The sequence below is a fragment of the Python bivittatus genome, unplaced genomic scaffold (genome assembly GCF_059951505.1).
Source record: "Python bivittatus isolate LINGU-HERP-01145 unplaced genomic scaffold, Pbiv_v1 ctg000330_np1212, whole genome shotgun sequence".
NCBI lineage: Eukaryota > Metazoa > Chordata > Lepidosauria > Squamata > Pythonidae > Python > Python bivittatus.
In genome coordinates this window covers 36,785,878-36,806,394 of record NW_028277058.1, presented here as the reverse complement: position 1 = coordinate 36,806,394, position 20,517 = coordinate 36,785,878, and the positions used below count along the sequence as shown (strand labels likewise).

At 40.3% G+C, this 20,517-nt stretch overlaps 1 protein-coding gene, 1 long non-coding RNA gene and 2 other non-coding genes across 12 annotated transcripts in view; 1 reads left to right on the top strand and 3 right to left on the bottom strand.

Moving 5' to 3' along the window:
- LOC112543232 (uncharacterized) overlaps positions 1 to 9,871 on the top strand; it is a 71,534-nt gene extending 61,663 nt beyond the window's left edge. For 6 of the 9 annotated variants that reach the window (XR_015796186.1, XR_015796183.1, XR_015796181.1 and 3 more), the window contains one exon: positions 6,851 to 9,870. This is a non-coding gene — a long non-coding RNA (uncharacterized LOC112543232). Of the gene's footprint in view, positions 1 to 4,380; positions 4,930 to 5,493 lie in introns of all 9 variants that reach the window. The other 3 variants (XR_015796184.1, XR_015796187.1, XR_015796188.1) reach the window with 3 other exon arrangements.
- A 3,041-nt stretch (positions 9,872 to 12,912) lies between these two features.
- RPL3 (ribosomal protein L3) lies at positions 12,913 to 20,403 on the bottom strand. Its single transcript, XM_007419995.4, has 10 exons — positions 20,265 to 20,403; positions 18,912 to 19,104; positions 18,330 to 18,498; positions 17,518 to 17,653; positions 16,789 to 16,975; positions 16,250 to 16,410; positions 15,502 to 15,603; positions 14,672 to 14,767; positions 13,984 to 14,103; positions 12,913 to 13,011 (listed from the first exon to the last, which is right to left on the bottom strand). Exons 1-10 carry the CDS (start codon positions 20,265 to 20,267, stop codon positions 12,967 to 12,969), a joined length of 1,212 nt encoding a protein of 403 aa, XP_007420057.1. The 5' UTR covers positions 20,268 to 20,403; the 3' UTR covers positions 12,913 to 12,966.
- LOC112542510 (small nucleolar RNA U83B) lies at positions 16,554 to 16,646 on the bottom strand. Its single transcript, XR_003086247.1, has one exon. It is a non-coding gene; the product is annotated as a small nucleolar RNA U83B (small nucleolar RNA).
- Positions 17,654 to 17,703, bottom strand: LOC112542517 (small nucleolar RNA U82P). Its single transcript, XR_003086250.1, has one exon. It is a non-coding gene; the product is annotated as a small nucleolar RNA U82P (small nucleolar RNA).
- Positions 20,404 to 20,517: the final 114 nt, after the last annotated feature.

The following is a 20,517-nucleotide window of genomic DNA, read 5'->3' as shown; positions in this document are numbered from 1 at the left end:
TAATGATTGTTAAGAAAAAACATCCCACCCAAGTGTTAAATTCTGCAATGTAAAGCAGGGTTCCTCAACCTCAGCAACTTTAAGATGGGTGGACTTCAACTCCCAGAATTCCCCAGCCAGCCATGAAGTCCACCCATCTTAAAGTTGCTGAGGTTGAGGAACCCTGATGTAAAGTATACCTACATTGTACCTACCAAGCCCTAAATGGCCTTTCACAATCTGCCCATTATAGATGTGTTGGACCACAATTCTTCTCAGCTCCAGCCAGCATAGCCATTGGAAAAAGGAATGCAGGGAGAAGACAAGCAAGGAAATTAAGTGCCAATGTCTGATGCTATATAACTGGGCTGTATAAATTCTTTCAGGCCGAGGGTTATATTTTGCCTTTCTGTGAGGTGCCTGGGGCCGTACTTGAAAAAATAGGTTGAGCCAAGAAAAGGAATAGTCAGGACCAAAGGAAAGAAAATTTATTTTACTGAAATTTAAAATGTTAATTTAAATGCCGTTCATTTGTTTAATTCTCATGTGTTCAATAATTGCCCCTCTTATCATTTATGGTTTGGTGCAATTTTTAGTAGGATGTGGGCTACTCTCAAGGCTATAAGGACCCATCTGTGCCCTGGGGCCTTAGACTGTACACTTCTGCTCTATTATCTCAGGGATATCATTCTATCTGAGCAGGTGGGCCTTCCTTCAATGTATGCTCTTGGCATCTGCAGTCTCAAGATAAGAAGAAACTGGAGTGAAATGTCCTTTCTGGGAAGAAACTTTCTGCAACTCTTCCTCCCTTAACTAATGAATGGTGGTAGACTGGTCTTCTGCTGGAAGCTTTCCTCTGAGCAGCTTTGAAGTCACAGAAATGTGTTATTTCAGAGCACTCCAGAAAATCCCCTTCTATCGCCAAAACTTAACCAGGCTGTATCCTGACAGCATTTTGAGGGAAGTTGAGCCTTGCAAGAGAGGGTGACTATATTTAGTATACCCTAAAATCTGCTAATGACGGCAATGAAACTCATGACTTTTCTACACTGGGAAGAGAACAACCACTTCCCTATAAAATATCACATGAAGCAGTGGCTTTTTCTAGGAAGCCCAGATGAACTCACTATTTAACTGTTCTGCTGATAGAGCCCAATGCATGCTTCTGTGGTCTCCTTTGCTGAAAGATATAGCAACTTGTAATTATGTAGGATGTGCCTTGCTTTGATTCCTAACCCCTTTCTTACATCTTTTAGTTCTCTGTTACTCCTCTGTTACATTTTTTTAGGGCAAAATAAACACATAAACCCAAAATATAATGGTCATCCGGAACATAGCCTCCACCTATCTGTTCCTGCTATACATCCAAAATAGCATTTGGGGACTCTTGCCAGCACAAGGGAAACTATTCTCTGCTTTGCCCATTGTGCTTCATTTCATTGCAGGCAAACATCTCTGCTACAATTGGCTCCTGTGTGCTACAGCAGGAATTTGGTCTCCTCTGGTCACTGGTTGCTGCTCTCCACAATCCTTTTGTGTGGGGCTGCCTGCCCTCTTCTGAAGGGACCTCAGCTGACTGGTGAACTTCCGAATATTTGTCCTTCATTTTACTGGTGGGCCAATAAAACAGTGGAGTTTTCAGGTTACTTACCAGTTCACTAGTGGAAGGATGAATGCTGGACTTTTTTTTTTTAATCAAGTGAAATTAACAAATATTCTGAGTTTTCCCTTGTAGTCCAAATGACTGGAATAATGGTAAACCTTTTTTTTTTTTTTTTAACTGGTCCACTGATAGACTTATCAGATGTCAGGTACAGGGGGGAGACGCCACAAGGGGCTCATACAAAAATTCTATCAATGGAAACGACACGTCCTCAAAGATCTGCCTGCAGGAAGGGAAGCAATTGGTGCTTGCTTTCTCAGCCTGTGTGGGAGGAGTAAAAAGCAGAGGAATGCACCAGCTGGGGCCATGCATAGACCACCATGACACACCATGGCTAATTCAGAGAAAGGGGTTGAAAAGAAGAAAGGAGTTTCTTAAGATGGCTTCATTGCCAACCAATCTACACATGGGAGTCAAGCACCTTAAAACGGCAGTATTAAAAAATCCCAACTTGCAGACTTTTTTTTTAATTTGCTGGGATTTTAAAAATTATTTAGTTACTATCTTGGTGCAAAGGGCTGCACAAATAAATGTGTGTAGCATTTTAAAGATTTTGGAGAGGGTGTCCTAGCACCACTGGAGCCTAAAATTTGACCTTGTGATTGAGTTCTTACATTGTGCCAAACCATAAAATGTTTTGCTTTGTTTTTATTATCAGGTTGTGCAAACCCAGCCACTGCAAATTACAAACCATGGTTTAAAGCTTAGCATATTGTACAAACTCAGCAACTGTAGCTTATTCAATTAACCAAAGATTAAGTTATGGCTTAGTGTTATTCGTGAACCCAGTTAATGAGAGGCAATGAGGAGAGAAGAAAAGAATACAGAAACAGTGGTATAAAGATTTAGCCATAAATTCTGTAAAAGATTACTATTAAGAAAGAACAGCAAGAACAGCTCTGCTTTCCTAGAGTGGGTTGGTTTAGGTGGCTTACCAACTCTGCTCCAGTTAGTGGCACTTGCAATACCTACATGTAACTACAACTGTCTATTGCAGTGTTTCCCAACTTAGCAACTTTAAGACACATAGACTTCAACTCCCAGAATTCCCCAGCCAGCATGGCTGGCTGGGGAGTTCTGGGAACTGAAGTCCACATATCTTAAAGTTGCCAAGATTGAGAAACACTGGTCTATTGCTACAGATGTAACATTTTGCAGTTGATTTGAGTAGGGATAGAAATCCACAGAAATCATTTAACCTTATTCCAAGCAATGAGCTTCTAACAGTCACCTCAAAGCATCTTGGATACAAGTCCTACCCCATCTCCACCCCCTGCTTTTAAATAGATTGCAGGTTTTGTTGTTATTTGGGACAGACATAGCTTCTCCTATTTCTGCAGAAGAGTAATATGAGAATTTGTTCCTGTGGAAATTCTATGGAAATTCTCCAATTTTCCAGAATTCTTAAAGAAACAATCTTGTAGCCAGGATGAAATTTAGCAGCGAAAATCAGAACTCATAAACATGACTGAAGAGACAATAATCCTGTTTTCCTTCTAGTCACCTTTTCCCAGAAAAGTGGGCCTTTTACCAGAAAAGTTGAGTAAACGATCTTGTTTGTAGAGAGAATACATCATTTCAGTCAAAAGGATACTGCCAACAAGAGCTTAACCTAAACCATGTTAAACCAGTACTTGTTATGGGGAAATTATTCTTTGCCATAACATATTTTGCAATCCTTATTCCAGTTCAAACCCCTTTATGGATGCAGAGTTTCCTTGAATGAAAATGTTTGACTCTAAAATATTATAGAACCATCCTCCCAAATGTGCCATCTTCCAAATGTGTAGGAAGTCCTGGGCAACTGTGTTCCCCAGCCAGCATCACCTGAGCCTTGAAGTGAGTTTTGTGAGTCCCGCTGCAAAAAGTAGCTTCAGACAAGAGTGTGGTCTGAAAGAAGCTGGACATAGTTGAGTCTGGTCCCAAGAAATTTGCTTTTTTCACCAATTTATATAGGCTTGAGAGAGAGAGAGAAAGAGATGATAGAGATAGAGTGTACATATATGCCTATAAATATATACATACTTACACACATATGTATTTTATTACTCTCTAAATTATTTTCTTTGCCATTCCTTTGCCACCCCAGATTAAATATTCCTGAATCACCGTTGTTTAGGATCTACATTGTAGGGAGTCAACAGCTCCATTTTCTTATATCTGACATATATGTATACTTCATTTAAAATAAAAATAGAAACAGAAATAGAGGAGTGCACCATTTTCACTTCTCAAGATTTTTTTCCCTTCTCAGCACTTTTTCAGTTCTGTTTAGAAACAAACTTGATGAATCTCTCTCAATTTTTATTTAAATGGGAAAATAGATAAACTGATAAAGAACTTTAAAAAGAAGGTAATGAGCAAGGAAGACAGAGGGAGAGGCCTCTGTCCTGTGCACAGGGATAGGAGAAAAGGAATAAGACCATTTTTTAGCTTTGCTGCAAACCGGTCCTGAGAGAGAGAACATGCAAGCCTTGAACAAATCATTCAAGCATTTTATGATATAAAACAGGGTCATAATACCTCTTTGTAAGCTTACTATTCAGGGATAACATATATCACATTATTACAATTTACAATGACTCATCTGAGGCCTCTAACTGCTGCTGTCATAAACCAATAAATAAGAGTTAAACTGACAGGGATGCAGCAGTTTTAAACTTGCCTGAATCACAAATCAAACCAAGCTACCATTTAAAAAAGAAGAAAAAGAAACAGTTTGAAATGTATACTTTCAGGTTCGATCTCCAGCATCAAAATAGCGAGAAGCACAGGATGGAGGCAAGAATAATAAAACGCATTCTAGGAGATTGTGAAGCTGAGGCATTGGCGTGCAGACCTGCAGAATAAAGACTATATCTTCATCCCCAATGGGGATATTAATAAGCTACTTTCCCATGTTAAGCATACTTGAAGCGCTCCACCTGTCAGCCTGATCAAAGGGAGAGGCCCACTTCGGTGTACGAGTGTCAGAGGGGTCACTTGTGAAGCTAATTGTGGGAATAGAGAACGTCATAACCCAACCTCCTTCAATGCCTGAGGCAGCTTTGAACATCACTGGCTGTTTGTATTGAACAGCCACAGCTGCTTTCCAGCTCAACTTTGAAAGTTAAGAATACTGTAAGCAAATTGGGAACATGAGGTTTCCTAGGAAGATCTATTGTTGTAATGCTATCTCTGGGAAGATGCCATTTTGACAGGATTTTGGGGCCGGGGCCAGGATCCCACTCAGCAGAATGACCAGGAAGGCATCCAACACAGCAGGATGACAAATACTGCATTTCGAAGTAAGTGAAGTTATGTACATCAGCTGAAAACAATTTCCATGTATATTAATTAATTCCAGAGCCTAAACTCACCTAGTAGCTTTGTGGGTGAATTAGGCTAGGAAGCTTTTGCCTGTTCTCTGAATCCTTTGAAATATGACTCTCTAGAGCTACAGAGGAGTAAATCTGTCCACTTTGGTTCTTCTCCATGTTTCATTATTGTGAACATGTTCCCTTCATACTTTCTCAGCTTCTCATTTTGACAAATGAGAATTGCTTTTCAAAACCCAAGAAAGCTTAAGTTTACACTGAAATTTGAATTTATATTGTTGTACTTTTAAGCATAACATTTTGTTGCACTTTTTGTCCCTAATATGCATTCTAGTATATTATTTTCATGACTACCATATAGTCACATCTACCATATTAAGGTACCCTTTTCTATCATACTCATTGAGAATATAAGAGAGTAAGGTTTAACTCACCCTCCAATCTGAATGAACTCAACCCTCCTCCCCCCACCCCAAAATCAGTTGGTTTCCTGCTCACCATATTTTTTGTTAATCCTTTCTCTAATACTAATAGATATGCAGAGAGGAAATTCCACCCACCCACCCCCAAGTCCTGCTGTGCTGTCTCATCATGGCAGGGGGAGGAGTGGGGTCCTGGGAGGGATGAGTGAAGAACACTAGGAGTATATGCCAAGAATATATAATAACAGCAGAATCACCTATGGCATGAAAGTCACCCCAGCTACCCTGTTAAAGCAAGCCAGCACTTATACTGGGCAGCAGTGATATAAGAAAATGCTGGAGGCAGAAGATCACTTTAGTGACAACAGCAAAGGCATCATTTTGTACTGCATGGGAGAAGGCAGTGGTAAACCACTCCTATATTTCTTACCAAAAAAATCACATGGATAAATAAATGGATCTTTGAACAAATCAACCCAGTTCTCCTCAAGACTCCAGTTATCATGCTTGACATATTATGTGAAGACTTTACTCTCTGGAGAAAACTATAATGCTGGAAAAAACAGAAGAAAAAGAAGAAGAGGATGACTAGCAGCAAGGTGAATGGACTCAATTATGATGTGTGCACTGTTGGAAGATCTGAAGAACCAGGTTGGGGACAGATCCTCCATGTGGTCGCTAAGAGTCAACAGCAATTTGGATGGCACATAATCAAGGGAGGAAATTTCCATGATTCCTATCTCCTCAGAATCCCTCCCTGTCACTCATCTCTGTCTCTAAACATAAATAGAAAAATTAAACTGTATTGGCAAATTACTAGCCCTCTTTCCATACTATTCAGCTTCCCAGCCAATTAGCTAAGTAGCAGATTGTATAAGTAGAGAGGAATATTTTTGAAAATCCTAAGAGAATCAAAATCAAGTACTGAAAACAGGGGAGGAGGCCTGCCAAAGACTCCATAAACTGTCTATAAAGGGCGTGTATTGCCCACTCCTAGATTAGACAATTTTCTGGAAAGTAGCTCTATTCTTAACTAAAGCTATGTCTACCAAGAATTGTAAAAGGAGGAACAGACATCTCTGTTCAGGATGTGTTGCAAGGATGCAGCAAAGACTCCTGCTCATACCCATTGGCGCTGTTCACAAGTGGATTTAATTGACATAGTATCTTCACATTAGTCAAATTAACATGACATAAGGATAAGGGATTTTGGCCTCATCTACCTGGAAATTTAAGTTTAAAGGCTTTGCTTTATGGCTTCTTCTGAGCATGTTGTTTCCAACATGTACTGTATATATTTAATGTGATTTGCATGTCACACTAAACTTGATGGTTTATTTTATTCACTCACAAGTAGAATCAACAGTGTGTTCACCATTAAGTCAGCTTTATGGCTTAACATAACTTGTGAACTAATGATCATTACTATGGTCCTGCAAGCATTTTTTAAAATATTGTTTTCATTATAGGTAATCCCCAGTTTAAGAAGGAGTTCCATTCCCAAGGTCCATCCTTAAGTCGAATTTGTATGTAAGCCAGAACAGTATTATTGTATAATACTGTATAAATAGTATTGTGTAATTAACTCGAACCATTGTGTAACTTGAATTTTGCTACAATAGGCTCCATTCTTAACTGTCATCTGTAAACTGGATGTTCTTAACCCGGGGACTACGTACCTTTTTCTCAAAGGTTAGAGAAGTATCTTACTAAATAACCAGTAGTGTTCTTATATGAGGTTGTTAAAAACAAAAGACCCAAGTCAAGATCAACTTCCACTGATTTTTTGGATGCATCAATACAACTTTGGCAGCGTTACAGAAGTGGTTTAGCCTGCATCTTCCAGGCTTTTTTCTTTTACTCTCTAGTCTAGCCTATAGCCTGAGATTTCCTTGTGTTCTCTCGTCTAAATACTAACCAGCTTTTTGAGATCAGCCAAGGTTGGTTAGATGCTGCCTCCTGCTACAGCTTAAGACTGGGGTGTAAGTGCAGCTATCCCCAATCTGGCAACCTCCAGATCAGTGTTTCTCAAACTTGGCAACTTGAAGATGTGTGGACTTCAGCATGCTGGCTGGGGAATTCTGGAAGTTGAAGTCCACACATCTTCAAGTTGTCAAGTTTGAAAAACACGGCTCCAGATGAACTGGGCCTGCGCCTTCCATAATTTCAAAGGCCAGGTGGAACAGATTGATGCTCTGACTTCACTTACCAGGAAATCTGTGTCTAAATCACATATGAAGCATACCAGAGTGGAGGCTGCATCCTTCAACCTACTTTAGAAGGCTGTGGTAAGAAAAATGAAGAGACACTGCTCTCCTCAAGGTACTGCCTTCCTGAAGTAAGAGCACCTTAAAATTCCTTTGAGGAAAATAGGTTCCAGACACAATGTAAGGAAAGAGCAGATGAAGCAGTTCTTGTTTCTGAATAAATACGTAATGTGGGCAAAACCACCAATCATGCAATTTGACCTTCAGAGGCTATATGTTTTTTTCTTATTCAAAAGCATTCATACTATAAAAGCATACAAAGGGAAGAATTCTATATAAAAGTAATGTCTAAAATTGTATTTTAAAATGTGCCTTCTGTTTCCTTTGTCTAAGATTCTGATCTGAGAGACTTTGAAAGAGGTCATTTTGCTGACAGCCAAGCCTTTTCCAGACAGAGCCCATGGCAAAGGCCTGCCCTGTGACATCACTCAATTGTTACCCGTTGCTCTGGAGATGGTCTCCTAAACACAGGATGCAGCCTTCACTGCAGGAATAGAAAGCAGGGAAATCATTCCACGGATCTGAGAGAGCAAAGAGAGACCACCACCTACTGGCCCACTCACTCAGCAACAGCACTGGTGTCTTCAAGGACATCTTCTGTAGGAACATTGCTAGGCCAACTTCCTCAACCAATTGATCCTGCCAAATGTGCTGGATAACAGTTTCTCTTAAACTAGCCAGTCTTGCCTTTGGGTTCAGTTGCAGTCTCTGTTTTGCACATTCTGCAGAAAAGCTGAGCCCAGAAACCCAGAGAATGGGCAAGGACAAAATTTAATGTATTCCATGGCAGTTCAGATCTGAAGCCTGTTGGTGATGTATACATTTCAGACATTTATATGCTTTTGTCAAAGATTTCAAGAGAGTGCGCTCTACTTTGTGCACTGATCTTGCAGTTTACTTGTTTTATTGGCCTGCAGGTCAACTCTTTGCCAGAGATGATGTGCCCTCCAAACCCATTCTGTGTCCAGATTGGGACATTGGCATAGATATATGTTTTTTCAACAAGCAAATAAATAAGACAGTTTCCCTCTCGGGATGAGAAGAAAGCTTGTTGGGTTGTTTACTCAATCTCATTTTCTGGATCTGTGCAGTAGACTGAACTGAAAATTAACTGCATAACACATTAGATTAAAATGTAGTTGGCTAGTTTATGGCTTAGTGTGCCACATGAACAGAAGCAGCGACTATAGTGGTTGAGGCATTGGGCTGGCACAGCGGAAACCCAAGTTCAAGTCCACCATAGCCATGGAAATTCATTGGGTGATTCTCAGCCAGTCGCACGCTCTCAGAATGTTATTGTGGGGCAAAATGAGAGGAAAGAGCATTCTGTGTGCCATCTTGAACTTCTGAAGGAAAAACAATATGTATCTAATAAATTATATGGCTTGCAAGGCTCCCTATTGTTTGGTAAAGTGAGTCAGGAACTTCAGGTGCCAATTGTTGGGGATGGGGATATGTTGTAAAGTGTCAAAGAGGAAAGAGAAAGATAGCACAATCTACTTTTTGACCCCTAAGATAGCTAGCTGCTCAAAGTTAAGATGGTAGGTTGCACTGATCCTATCAAACACTTGTTACAAAGTTGGTTGTCAAGTACAAGTATGCAATGTAGAATATTTTTAAGGTTGTAAAGATTTAAATACTCAAATTCTATTTATGACTGCTAGACTTCCACATGAAACTTTGTTCCATTTTTCCAACACATCAAGCAATTATAATTCAAAAGCTCTATTAAATTATTGTTTAGGACTATATCACCCCCATGTATCCATAACATTTTGACCATGCCATCTCCTTACAGTAGCTGAGCAAAATGTAAAACGTCCCTCCTGCAGAAATTAGGAATATCAGCCAACCTTAAATTATTAGTATGAAACTAGGATAATAGATGAGAAATGCTTTTTAGCATGCACTGTATATTGTACAAATTGGAAGTGATGGCTCAATGTACTACATAGCACCTTCAGATATGCTGTGAATTCATAGTTGTGCTAGTTCAGGGACTTTATGTACATATTTTTCAACATGACCTCAATCTGTAGTTTAAGAGATCTTGTTCCAGTGCTTTAAACTTGCCATGGAAATTATGAAGGCATCAAGACTGAAGTTCATGCTTTACTGGAAGGACTATGGTAGTATATGACTTACGATTACTGATGGAACTGTGAGGTTTGCATTAGCTTCTGCCATATAAAAACAATACTTTCCATGATGAATGGTTTTTCAGTGATTATTCTAACTGCAAGCTCATAGTACAATGAATATTTTCTATTCACCCCAATCCCTCCTGTACCCCTCTCCTTTTAAGCTGAGGATAGGACTATTAGAGCTGGTCAATAACTTGCAATGTAACTGTTGAAATGAGAGCAAAGGATAGCTGAACTTTGGGTATTTAAACATACACTTGCATATTCAACCAGCTTGGTCTTCTGCATCCATTCTATAAAAATCTTGAATGAAGTTTGTGTACATCACATAACAATATATTCCCAGAATCACTGCATCATGTTGGTGGAAATTCCTTTGGTTTACTCACATTTCCCATCCACTGTGTCTTTCTATTCCTCCCCTTCAGCATCAGTCTTTCCAATCATAATACACTAATCGTCATACAGTGGTGAAAGTTTGTGAATTCTTTAGGACTACCAATAATGCTACAGTACTGTGACCTACAGTGTCATCTGAGCACAAGTTGTAATAGAATATGGAAATTCTAGTTAAACAGTGCAGTGTCATGGCTATACTGAACATGAATCAACATTGTCTTTGCTGGAAAAATTATCTGAAGCTTTTGACTTAGTAATTGATGGTATCTCCTTTAACAGTAAACGACCTCAAACTCCTGCATATTGCCTTGGAGGTAGTTTGACCTATTCCTCTTTATAAAACCATTTCACCTTGATGTTGTTGGGCTATCTTGCATGAACTTGAACTTCAGGACACCCCACAAAGTTTCAATTAGTTGGAAGTCAGGGCTTTGACTCCACCATTCCCATACACAAAATGTCTTCTGCTTCAATCATTCTATTGCAGATTTATGGATCACTGTTGTGTTGCCTAACTTTTTAGCTTCAATCCACAAGACACCTTGACATCCTTCAGTAGAATTTGCTGGTAAAACCTAGAATCCATTCTCAATGATTATGAGCTGAGGCCACAAACCTGCTCCAAACCATTCTCATCACCATGCTTCATGATTGGGATGGGTTTCATTTTCTCCAACTTATCAATGCCAAAAGGTCCACAGAATGTTATTCTGAAAGCACACTGAACCATCAAGATGGTCTTTAGCAAATATATGACAGGCAGCAATGTGATTCCTGAAAAGCACAAGTTTCCTCCTTCATATTCTCCCCCCACCCCATTCTACTCTTGTTCAATGTTTTCTTAACGTTGACTTCAGAAAATGCAAATGGGCCTTTGCCATTACCCTGGAATTCTCTGTGATATCCCAGTGTATTTTACATTTTATCCTTGGAGTGATTTTTGTTGGACAACCACTCCTGGGAATAATGTGTGGATTGATGAGTCAATGCAATGGTTTTGTATCCCTTTCCAGCCTCACATTAACAACCCTTTTCCTGAAACCCTCAAGAGAACTTGTATTAATGCCAAATCCACATACCCATCAAGAGCAGGCACGGCAAGTTAAAAAATTCACACCATGTCATCTCATTGATTTGGAATACCTATCATCCCCACCTCACCTTGAAAGACAGCTGCTCATCCCATGGCTTCAGTATTTTTTTCCAACAAAAGCAGAGAATGTCAGTCCATTGAGCTCAACAAAGACAGGACACAGTATGTTTTATTGTGTTGTAAGAGCTAATGGTTCAACCCAAAATTCTCACACAAGGCACAAATGATGAGGCTTAAATTATCCTACTTTGGGCACATTATGTAAAGACCCAGCTCTCTGGAGAAGGCTCTAATGCTGGGAAAGATAGAAGGAAAGAGGATGATCAGCAGCAAGGCAGAGGGTCTCAATTACACCAGTGATGAATGCACTGTTGGAAGACCTGAAAGACCAGGTTAGGGACAGACCGTCATGGAGAAAACCTATATGTGGTCACTAAGACTCAATGACTTGATGGCACATAATAAATAAAGCAGTCAAGAGATGAATACACCCTATTCCATTGGCCACTGCCCCTTTTATCCAGAACTTGTATTTTTCTTCCTTTGAGCTGCATCTCCCACCCACACCACTTATCCATAACATGCATATTTTAGTCTCATTCATTCCAAATACATATTCCAATCCATAGTCCAGCTGAAGCTACCTCATTGTTTCATTAACTAGTTTGTATACTGAAAATTCTGCACATCGCGAGTTGCAGCATTTTAAGGCTGGAAGGGAAAAGCCTTCTTCAACTCAAAACTAAGTTCCTGGTGTTTACATCCATGTTTTATTTGGCAACAATACAGCAATTATTTGCCATTACCTTCTCCTGAAATGCCATTACTGTCCACTCCATAACCTTTGATTTCCTGGTGATCTCCCTTTAAAATATCAAGAGCTTCTAGAGATCAACCAAGATTGCCACAGCTGGAAGAGACATTCTTAAATTTTCAACTCTGGCTACACATTCATATCCATCTTTTCAGCTGCTAGATTGTTTTTGAGATATTCCTACTCAGAATTCCACAAAACATAATATGGAAGTTGCCAGATGCAAAAATAAGTCATTTGAGGTTTTGACATCTTTTCAAGGAAAGGAATCACCAATACTTTGTGAAACAGGATAGAGATCAGTGTTATCTCTTAGATCACTAATTTAGGCAATGCTGAAGTGTAACACACTGCCATGGAAATGTCTTGGTTTGGTGAGTCACAGCTTCTGCAACATTAAAAACGAAACATGCCAGGGAGGGGATTCACTTTGCCTCCACCAATACTTCCTGAAGAACTTTCTTTACAACTATAAACTGATATCACACATGAAATGTCTGCTTCAAAAGTCTTCCTTAATGAAATGTAATAGATTGTGCTTCATGTACAAAAGGTGTCAAGACCAACTGCAAATATCTCCAGTGTGTACAAAGGCTTTCCAAAACTCTGGAAATTTAAATTAATTTAGAGCAACAGCTTCCAGAATCAGATATTTACTACTCCTTTAGCCACTAAAGTGGCTTCATTTATTTTTCTTTGATAGTACGCCTATTGACCACATAGATCAATACTTACTGGTGTTAAGCATTCTATTAAAACCTAATTAAACACCGATAATAGCAACAATTCTATAAGCACAAGGCAGAACCAAAACTTATATTTGTAGTTTTATTATAAACTACAGATCAAATACATAATATGCCAGACATTAAGCAGTCTCCTCTTTGGCAATACGATCTTTCTTGAGTGGTCCCTGAAAAGAAAAAACATTTACAATTTACATAGCAGATATTAGCAAGGATATTATAGGTGGGGTTTTTCCTTTCTTTTTCAAGAGAGGCAGAAAACAGAATACTCCACTGGATAGCAATTAGTAAGAGTCTGCTGCCACCTACTGGACACTCAATATAGCACTGTTTGAAGTCTTAGTCACATGGCTAGCGAATTAGGTGTAAGGTATGTTGGCTGTGGAGATTTTTAAGCACACTGAAGTGCTGTAAAAACTTCCTGAGCAGCTACATTTACATAGCAAGATTAATACATTTACACCTCCAATATTCTAACTATGCCATGTAAAGCAAAGAGAAGAAATTTGCTTTGGGAATTGGACCAAGTCAACCCCCATTTAAGATCTCAAACCTCATGCAGGCTCCTCCAAATGGAATCTGAGTGTCAGAACTTTAAAAGAAGAAACTCATAATTTTACACCTAGTATACAGAAACTTAACGTGAGAGTGAGCATGGTAAGTATATGTACAGCACCCAATTCTGATACTGCTATGAAAACTATGGAAAGCATTCAGAGAAAAAGTAGGTGTCAACAAATAGAAAGGTAACGTGTCTCCTATGACTTACAAAATACAAAAGTAACGGAAAACCTGAAGCAGGTATAACTGTATAGAGTTGAGTTTTCAAGTGTAGAATCACTTCCTTCCTCTTGTCACAACTCATGGTAGGAAAGCCATATGAGACATCTATGCCAGGTACTTTTGGCCAGAATAATGTTATGGCTTCCAATCTATATTAAGTCCTTACCATTGCTGAAAGCAGAATTTTGGCATCTCAACTTATCTAAGTAATCAATATTATGCAAGCCTTGATTATGCCTGGACAGTTACTCCATTATTTCTGCACATTGTGGAACTAATTCTTATGCTGCAGATACAGTAACACAAGGCACAAAAAGCATTATCTAAGGTAACACATTAAAGGAAGTAACTCTCACCATGAAAGCTTTCTTCTCCTCTGCTGTCTGGAATCGGCCATGGCCAAATTTGGAAGTGGTATCAATAAACTTCAGGACAATCTTCTCCAGGGCCCGACGTTTGGTCTGCACAAGCAAGGACTACGCAGGAAAGTGGAATGGATTAGAAAGAAACTGACTAGCGGTCAATTTGGAAATCTCATTAGCCCCCATTCAAAATTCATAGCTATTGTTACAGCAAACCTCACAGCTTTCACTGAACACATCAGCCCTCCAGATCTTAAAGCCCTCCAACTGTTGGCTACAGCTTCCAGAATTCCAACTAGCATAGCTCCTGGCTGTATGTTATGGGGAATGCAGGGGTCCAGGTTAGAGAGAACTAGATTATATGGTACCACATGCAAGCTATATAGCAACTGCTCAATGCAATCTGAACACTCCTTCAACCCTAGTGCAAGAGGAATGAACTCACATCATAAACCTACAAGAAATTAGGAGCATGCAAATGCTTCTATATTTAAATCTGCTGGGTTTTTGTGTGATTTATGGCAGACAAATTATGGTTAAATTACATAACTGCAGGTCAGTTACTGGCTGTCTAGGGGATATTTCTGCAGATTATACAACACTTGCTGAAAAAACTGACTGCTTTCTGGACAAGGAAGCAGAGGAACTTCAGTGTCATCAAGAATGCCCTTGAAACACTCACCTTGCGCAGAGTGAGAACTCTCTTCTTGGTCCCAACAACACATCCTTTCAACATGATGAAATCATTGGTCACTTCACCATAATGGACAAACCCACCCTGTATGGCAAGGAAGCAATATTTAAAGCTGTTTCTAATACAGTGGAACCTCAGGTTACGAACGCTTCTGTTCACGAACTTTTCGGGTGACGACCAGCTCCGGCCGCAAAATTTTGCTTCAGTTTGCGAACTCCGCCTCGGGTTACAAACAGGATCCACGGCCATTTTCCCTCCCGTGACCCGATCCGCGGCCATTTTCCCACCTGTGACACGTGGTCCGCGGCCATTTTCCGCCCAACACGTGGTCCACGGCCATTTTTCCACCCCTGACACGTGATCCGCGGCCATTTTTCCGCCCCTGACTCATGGTCATAGGGAGGGGGACTCTCCCTCCAAGCAATAGCCGCCTCCCTGTCCTCCACGCCAGAACGGATTAATGGTAATTACATTGAACCTTATGGGAAAATTTGCTTCGGGTCGCGACCAGAGTCACGGAACAAATTAACCGAGGTTCCACTGTACTTAGTTAAGCCAGTTCCCCTTATTCCCAGTAGGAGTTCTACCAGAGACTCAATGATTAGAAGGTTTATCCAACCCAAACAGAATCCAGAATTCAGGTCAGATAATGATCAAACAAAAACTGCCAAAATGTTATATGAAAAAGAAAAGGATCGTAAAAACTATAGTGCAATTAGAACTAAAGGAATTGAACAGCATTTGGCGCTCCTAGAAAGTCATTACCCCACTTCTAACACTCAAGTCTGCTTAATTTCCAGCTTTTAAACACAACTCACCAGAGGGTTAATGCTCTTGTCAGATTGATCATATTCTGTCGAAGCATTATTTTTGATTAACTTGCCATCTTTGATCTGGTAACCTTGGCCAATCTTGTAGATCTAAGTGATCAATAAATGGCAAAGAGGTTCACCAATACGGAAATAGTTTCTGAAGAACAATACATGCTCATTATTTAACACACATAGATAAAAAACTATACATTTGTTCCAAGTACTCTATACCCGTCAGCAAATGCTGAGTGACAACTGCAACAAAAACACAGCTAAAAGTTTTATTAACATTTGTGGACTTCTGATTAACATCTATAGGACTTTACTAGGTAAAATATTTTTCTGCCAGTTGCCACCAAAGATTTGACATTAGCCAAACTTTACTAAAACATGTGTACATAATTTCATTATGTAGAATTACATTTCTTCTATAGCAGTTTAACTATGAGCACTTTGGTCCTTCTTTCTGATGCCAATAGTGACCCTGGATTGCAACTCTTCATTTAGCAGTTTAACCTAAGTCAGCTGTCTTATGTCTTTCCAAGTTATGAATCCAAACCCAGTCAATATACCTGTATTCTCCTAAACCAAATTGAAGCTTTTAAAGTAGAAGTAATCTGATGCCCTCATGATGTTTGGGATCAATTCATACTAACCTCAGCAAGTACAGCCAATGCCAAGGGACTGTGGAAATAATGCTTCAACCTGGGTAGGCACCAGCCCAAGGCTGCAAACTGTAAAGCACACTCCTTACCTTTTTATTGATTTCGGTACGGTGATGGTAACCCTTCTGACCAGCACGAGCCACAGAGAAGGCCACACGAGCAGGATGCCATGCACCAATGCAGGCTACTTTACGGAGACCCCTATGTGTTTTGCGGGGCAATTTTTTTGTATGCCATCGGCTAGTGACTCCTAAGAATAAGAACAGAGAACTTGTCAGGTTACTCTGTTAATTACTGGTCCGTTGAGGAGAAAGTACTAAAAGAAAGTTCTAAACTCCCCAGGAAGCCTTTGTAGTTATCTTTGACCACACTGCTTCCATCCTTCATTATGCTGCTGCTCTCAGAAGGAAGGCAGCATGGAATAACTCCTCATGGGTCTCAGGCACTGTGCCCAGTGCATATTCCATGACCTCATCACTGAGCAGCACTTGTTTAATGCAAGCACAGTACACTCTCCTTGTCCCGAAGCAACATAATATCAAAAGGAACCCAAAAAACCTACATAGGTTTGAAAAGCCAGCCTTAATGATTTCATCCCTACCGTAGTTTTGTCTATGAGCTAAGTTACCTTTATATCCCTTGCCCTTAGTGACTCCAATGACATCTATCATTTCATCCTGTCCAAAGACAGTGGACACAGGCACCTGCTGCTCCAGCTTTCCACGGGCCCATTCCACCTTCTCAGCTACAGTGCCACCATTCACCTGGATCTCCATCAGGTGAGATTTCTTTTGGCGGAGTGGAAGCATACGCATCTGAGGGACCAAGAGAAGCAATATTATTACACGGCTTGTACAAGATGCTTAATTTTATCCACCTGTGAATTTTTCCTGCATCAGATTAACATTTTCAATGAAATTGTCCAAAGGTGAAAATTGTTTGTTCTCATAGCTGATAGCACACACGGCCTTGAGTATGGTCTAAAAAGCAAAAATAAAGAGATGCACCAGCATCCCCAACTACTTTTCCTTTCTCAAACCTATAAACAGCTTATTGGTTAGAAGCAAGACCCAGCTGAAGAACAAACAAAAGAACAAGTACTAAACAGATCATGCGAAATACTCAACAAAAATGAAGCTCTTCAAGGAAGTCAAATAAGATTTTATAACAAAATGCCACAATGACAATAGATTTACTTCCTTAGAACACATGGTGTTGTTTATGCTTTACAAAGTATTTAGTAATATTATGAGTTAAGCAGCATACAATTTAACAACAGCAGTAACAAGAGGAATTCCTTGGACAAGACTTCAGTACCTGCAAATCCACTTGCAGCAGGAAACAGGTAAGCACTAACCTGAGTGTGGGCTATGACCCTGATGACCTGGCAATACTTCTTCATGCTGCTGAAGTCTTTCTCCAGTTGCTTCTTGCCTTCCTCATCCTGCCACTTCTTGCAGTACTTGGTAAAGGCCTTCTTCTTGGACTTATGCCTTCAAGGAGCAGAGCACAGAGGGGGATTGGCACAGCCCTTCATCAGCCCACCCAGGGAGGTGGCTGAGTGGAAGAAACCGCCGGGGTTGAATTGGCTCATTGCCAGCTCCTAAGGAGCCTTTTCCACTGGCAAGCGGAGCCTGGAGCTCATCAGACAGTGGCCAAGCTGCCAATGCTGAGCGGAGCTGCCGCAAACACCAAAGAACATTAATATATACTGAAATAACCTTGCCTTATATTACATGTCAGGTTTACTTTTTTAACATAAAGTTCCTTACACGTGTAGGTGGGAGTTGCACTTCATATGAGACTCCAAATGGGCAAGTGAAAAGAATTTCCTGAATTATCATTAACATTTGCCAGACTATAAGTAAAAAAAAATCTGTCAGAAATTCTTAAACTACACCACCCTGATGATGGAAACTACACTCAGTACTCGACAATCAGCAACAAACGCCAAAGCGATTCCTTATGTCCGCCCGTCGAGGAAATCATCATGTGTAGTGTACAGATCCTGTATGTTTCACCTCTAAATCTCAACAGGAACAAGCTCTTCAATATAGCTTTCAATGCTCCAGTTCCAGACCTAGATTGCTCAATCCCTCCCAGAAGTACCATACAGCTGAGTCTAATTAACTTTGCACTTTCCCAACTAGGAAAGTTCAGTTATCATACCAGTTCTTGTAGAAACGACGCTTGCACTCATCACTGATGTGCTCAGCAAACACAGTCTTGAAGGTGCGAAGGCCACGGGGAGTTTGCACATAGCCTACAATCCCAACAATGACCATAGGAGGGGTTTCCACCACAGTAACTGCTTCTACAACTTCTTTCTTGTTCACCTCTGTGAATCAGATGTTACAGAAATTATCCTTAAAGCACAAAGTTCTGTTTTCTTATAATTAATGGAAAATGCATAAGACTACACCCAGAAGTAATCTAGTCCTTCAATTCTGCAAGTTAAATTAAACTCCTTAGCGAAGATTATTGTGGGAAACCCAAAGGGGATTAAAAGGAGTTTTCTTATGCCTATACAGAAGCCAAACCTCTACACAACCAGGAAGAGAACACAGAACATGTCAGACTTCCCAGTGACTAGCCTGGCTAAGCAACTATACTCCAATTGCAGTCCCCATCTGAAAAATGTGAGCTATTTTGATGTTACATCTTAATCATATACACCTTAAGCACTAGTGGCAAACACTACTTTCACTTTCCTCCCACTACTTGCCATCCACAGAATAAAGGAATACTTACTGGACCCAACCCTGTCAACTTCACGGACAATGTGGGTCATGCCTGCTTTGTATCCAAGAAATGCAGTGAGATGGATAGGCTGGCTAGGATCATCTTTAGGAAAACTCTTCACTTTTCCTCGATGGCGAGAACTGCGCTTGCGAGGCAGAAAGCCCAAAGATCCATGCCTGGGAGCTGAAAATTTGCGGTGGGACTAAAAAAAAAAAATTTTTTTTACTAAGAAAGCCTTGAACAAATTATTCCAAATCAAGGAGCCCTTGCAAGGGAAAAATAAGCCTCCACTGAATAAGAAAAAAGGTCTTATTCCACTCATTAAAATCCTCCTCCCCTAGAATAATTAAAGATTTGAGGAATACAGCAATAGAAGCAGCAGGCTCCCAGGACTGTTATCACATAAGAGTTTTATAAAGATGATTTCAGAAGAATCACCTCCCCTATAAATTATTCCTATTTGGAATATGTCTCTAGAAACAAGGCCAAGGTGCCTTTACTATGCTTTCCCCATATCAATTATGTCCTTTTAAATAGCATCATTTGAGTCTGGAATGCTTTGCTTCTAGTAGACAAGAATTGCACAGGCATACACACGCTTCTCTGATAAAGTCTGTTTCCCTCATCCTCAGGAAGACAAGAAGCTTCTTATACTATGATGATGCATTTAGCTTTAGGAAGAACCATAATCACATTCAAAGCTGAGACATATTCCTCATGTGCTACAAGCTGAACTCTATTGCAGGAAACATAGGGTCACCCTACAGGGATTGTACATCATCGTTTTAAAGGACACTGACTCAATTAACACTTAGGCAAGTACCTTATTGGAACTTTGGCCATGCAAACGATATCCCATCATGGCACACCATTGCAAACAACATTAATACAACTACTCTATAACCAATACTCACCCCACCCATTGATGGGATAGATACAGTGAACCAGAAACCACCGCAATCAAAGGCTTTATTAATTAATTCATGCGGCACACTTTCCACGTGGCTCTGAGCAGTAAGATAGGCCCTAATTTGAACAGCTGCCGTTGCATTGCATCCTACAGAATTAGGCCAGGTTTCACAGATAATCAAGCCAGCCTCCATACAGGAATATCTTAATTTAAATCTTCATTTCGGTGAGTTTAAAGTGAGAAAGAACTAGCTATTTCTCAGTAGGCCAACTCCGCCTTTAGAAACAACAGGCCCGGGTCTCTCATCAAATGAAGACATAAGAACTCCCGAAATACTTATCGGTGTACCTTTGATCAAACATCTTAAGAAAAACCTGGCTTCTTACATGCGAGAGACACCCTTGAAGCGATGACAACAGATTACATATTCCAGGCCCCACTCAACCACCTACCATTTTCTCTCCGAGCCAATGCAGAAGGAAAGACAAAGGCCGCGCATGCGCTATTTATCTCCTTTTCGCAGGGACGTACGTCGAAGCGCCTTGCTGGACCTTTTGCGCATGCGGCTTTCAAATCTTTCGTACGTGAGCATATGAAATGTCGCGAGGAGATGGGTAGAAGGAAGTGATACAATGCTCGCGCGGCGGGATTACCGGTGCCGGAAGGGCTTCAATAACGTCAGAAGTCGCTCTTGCAAAGCGAAGG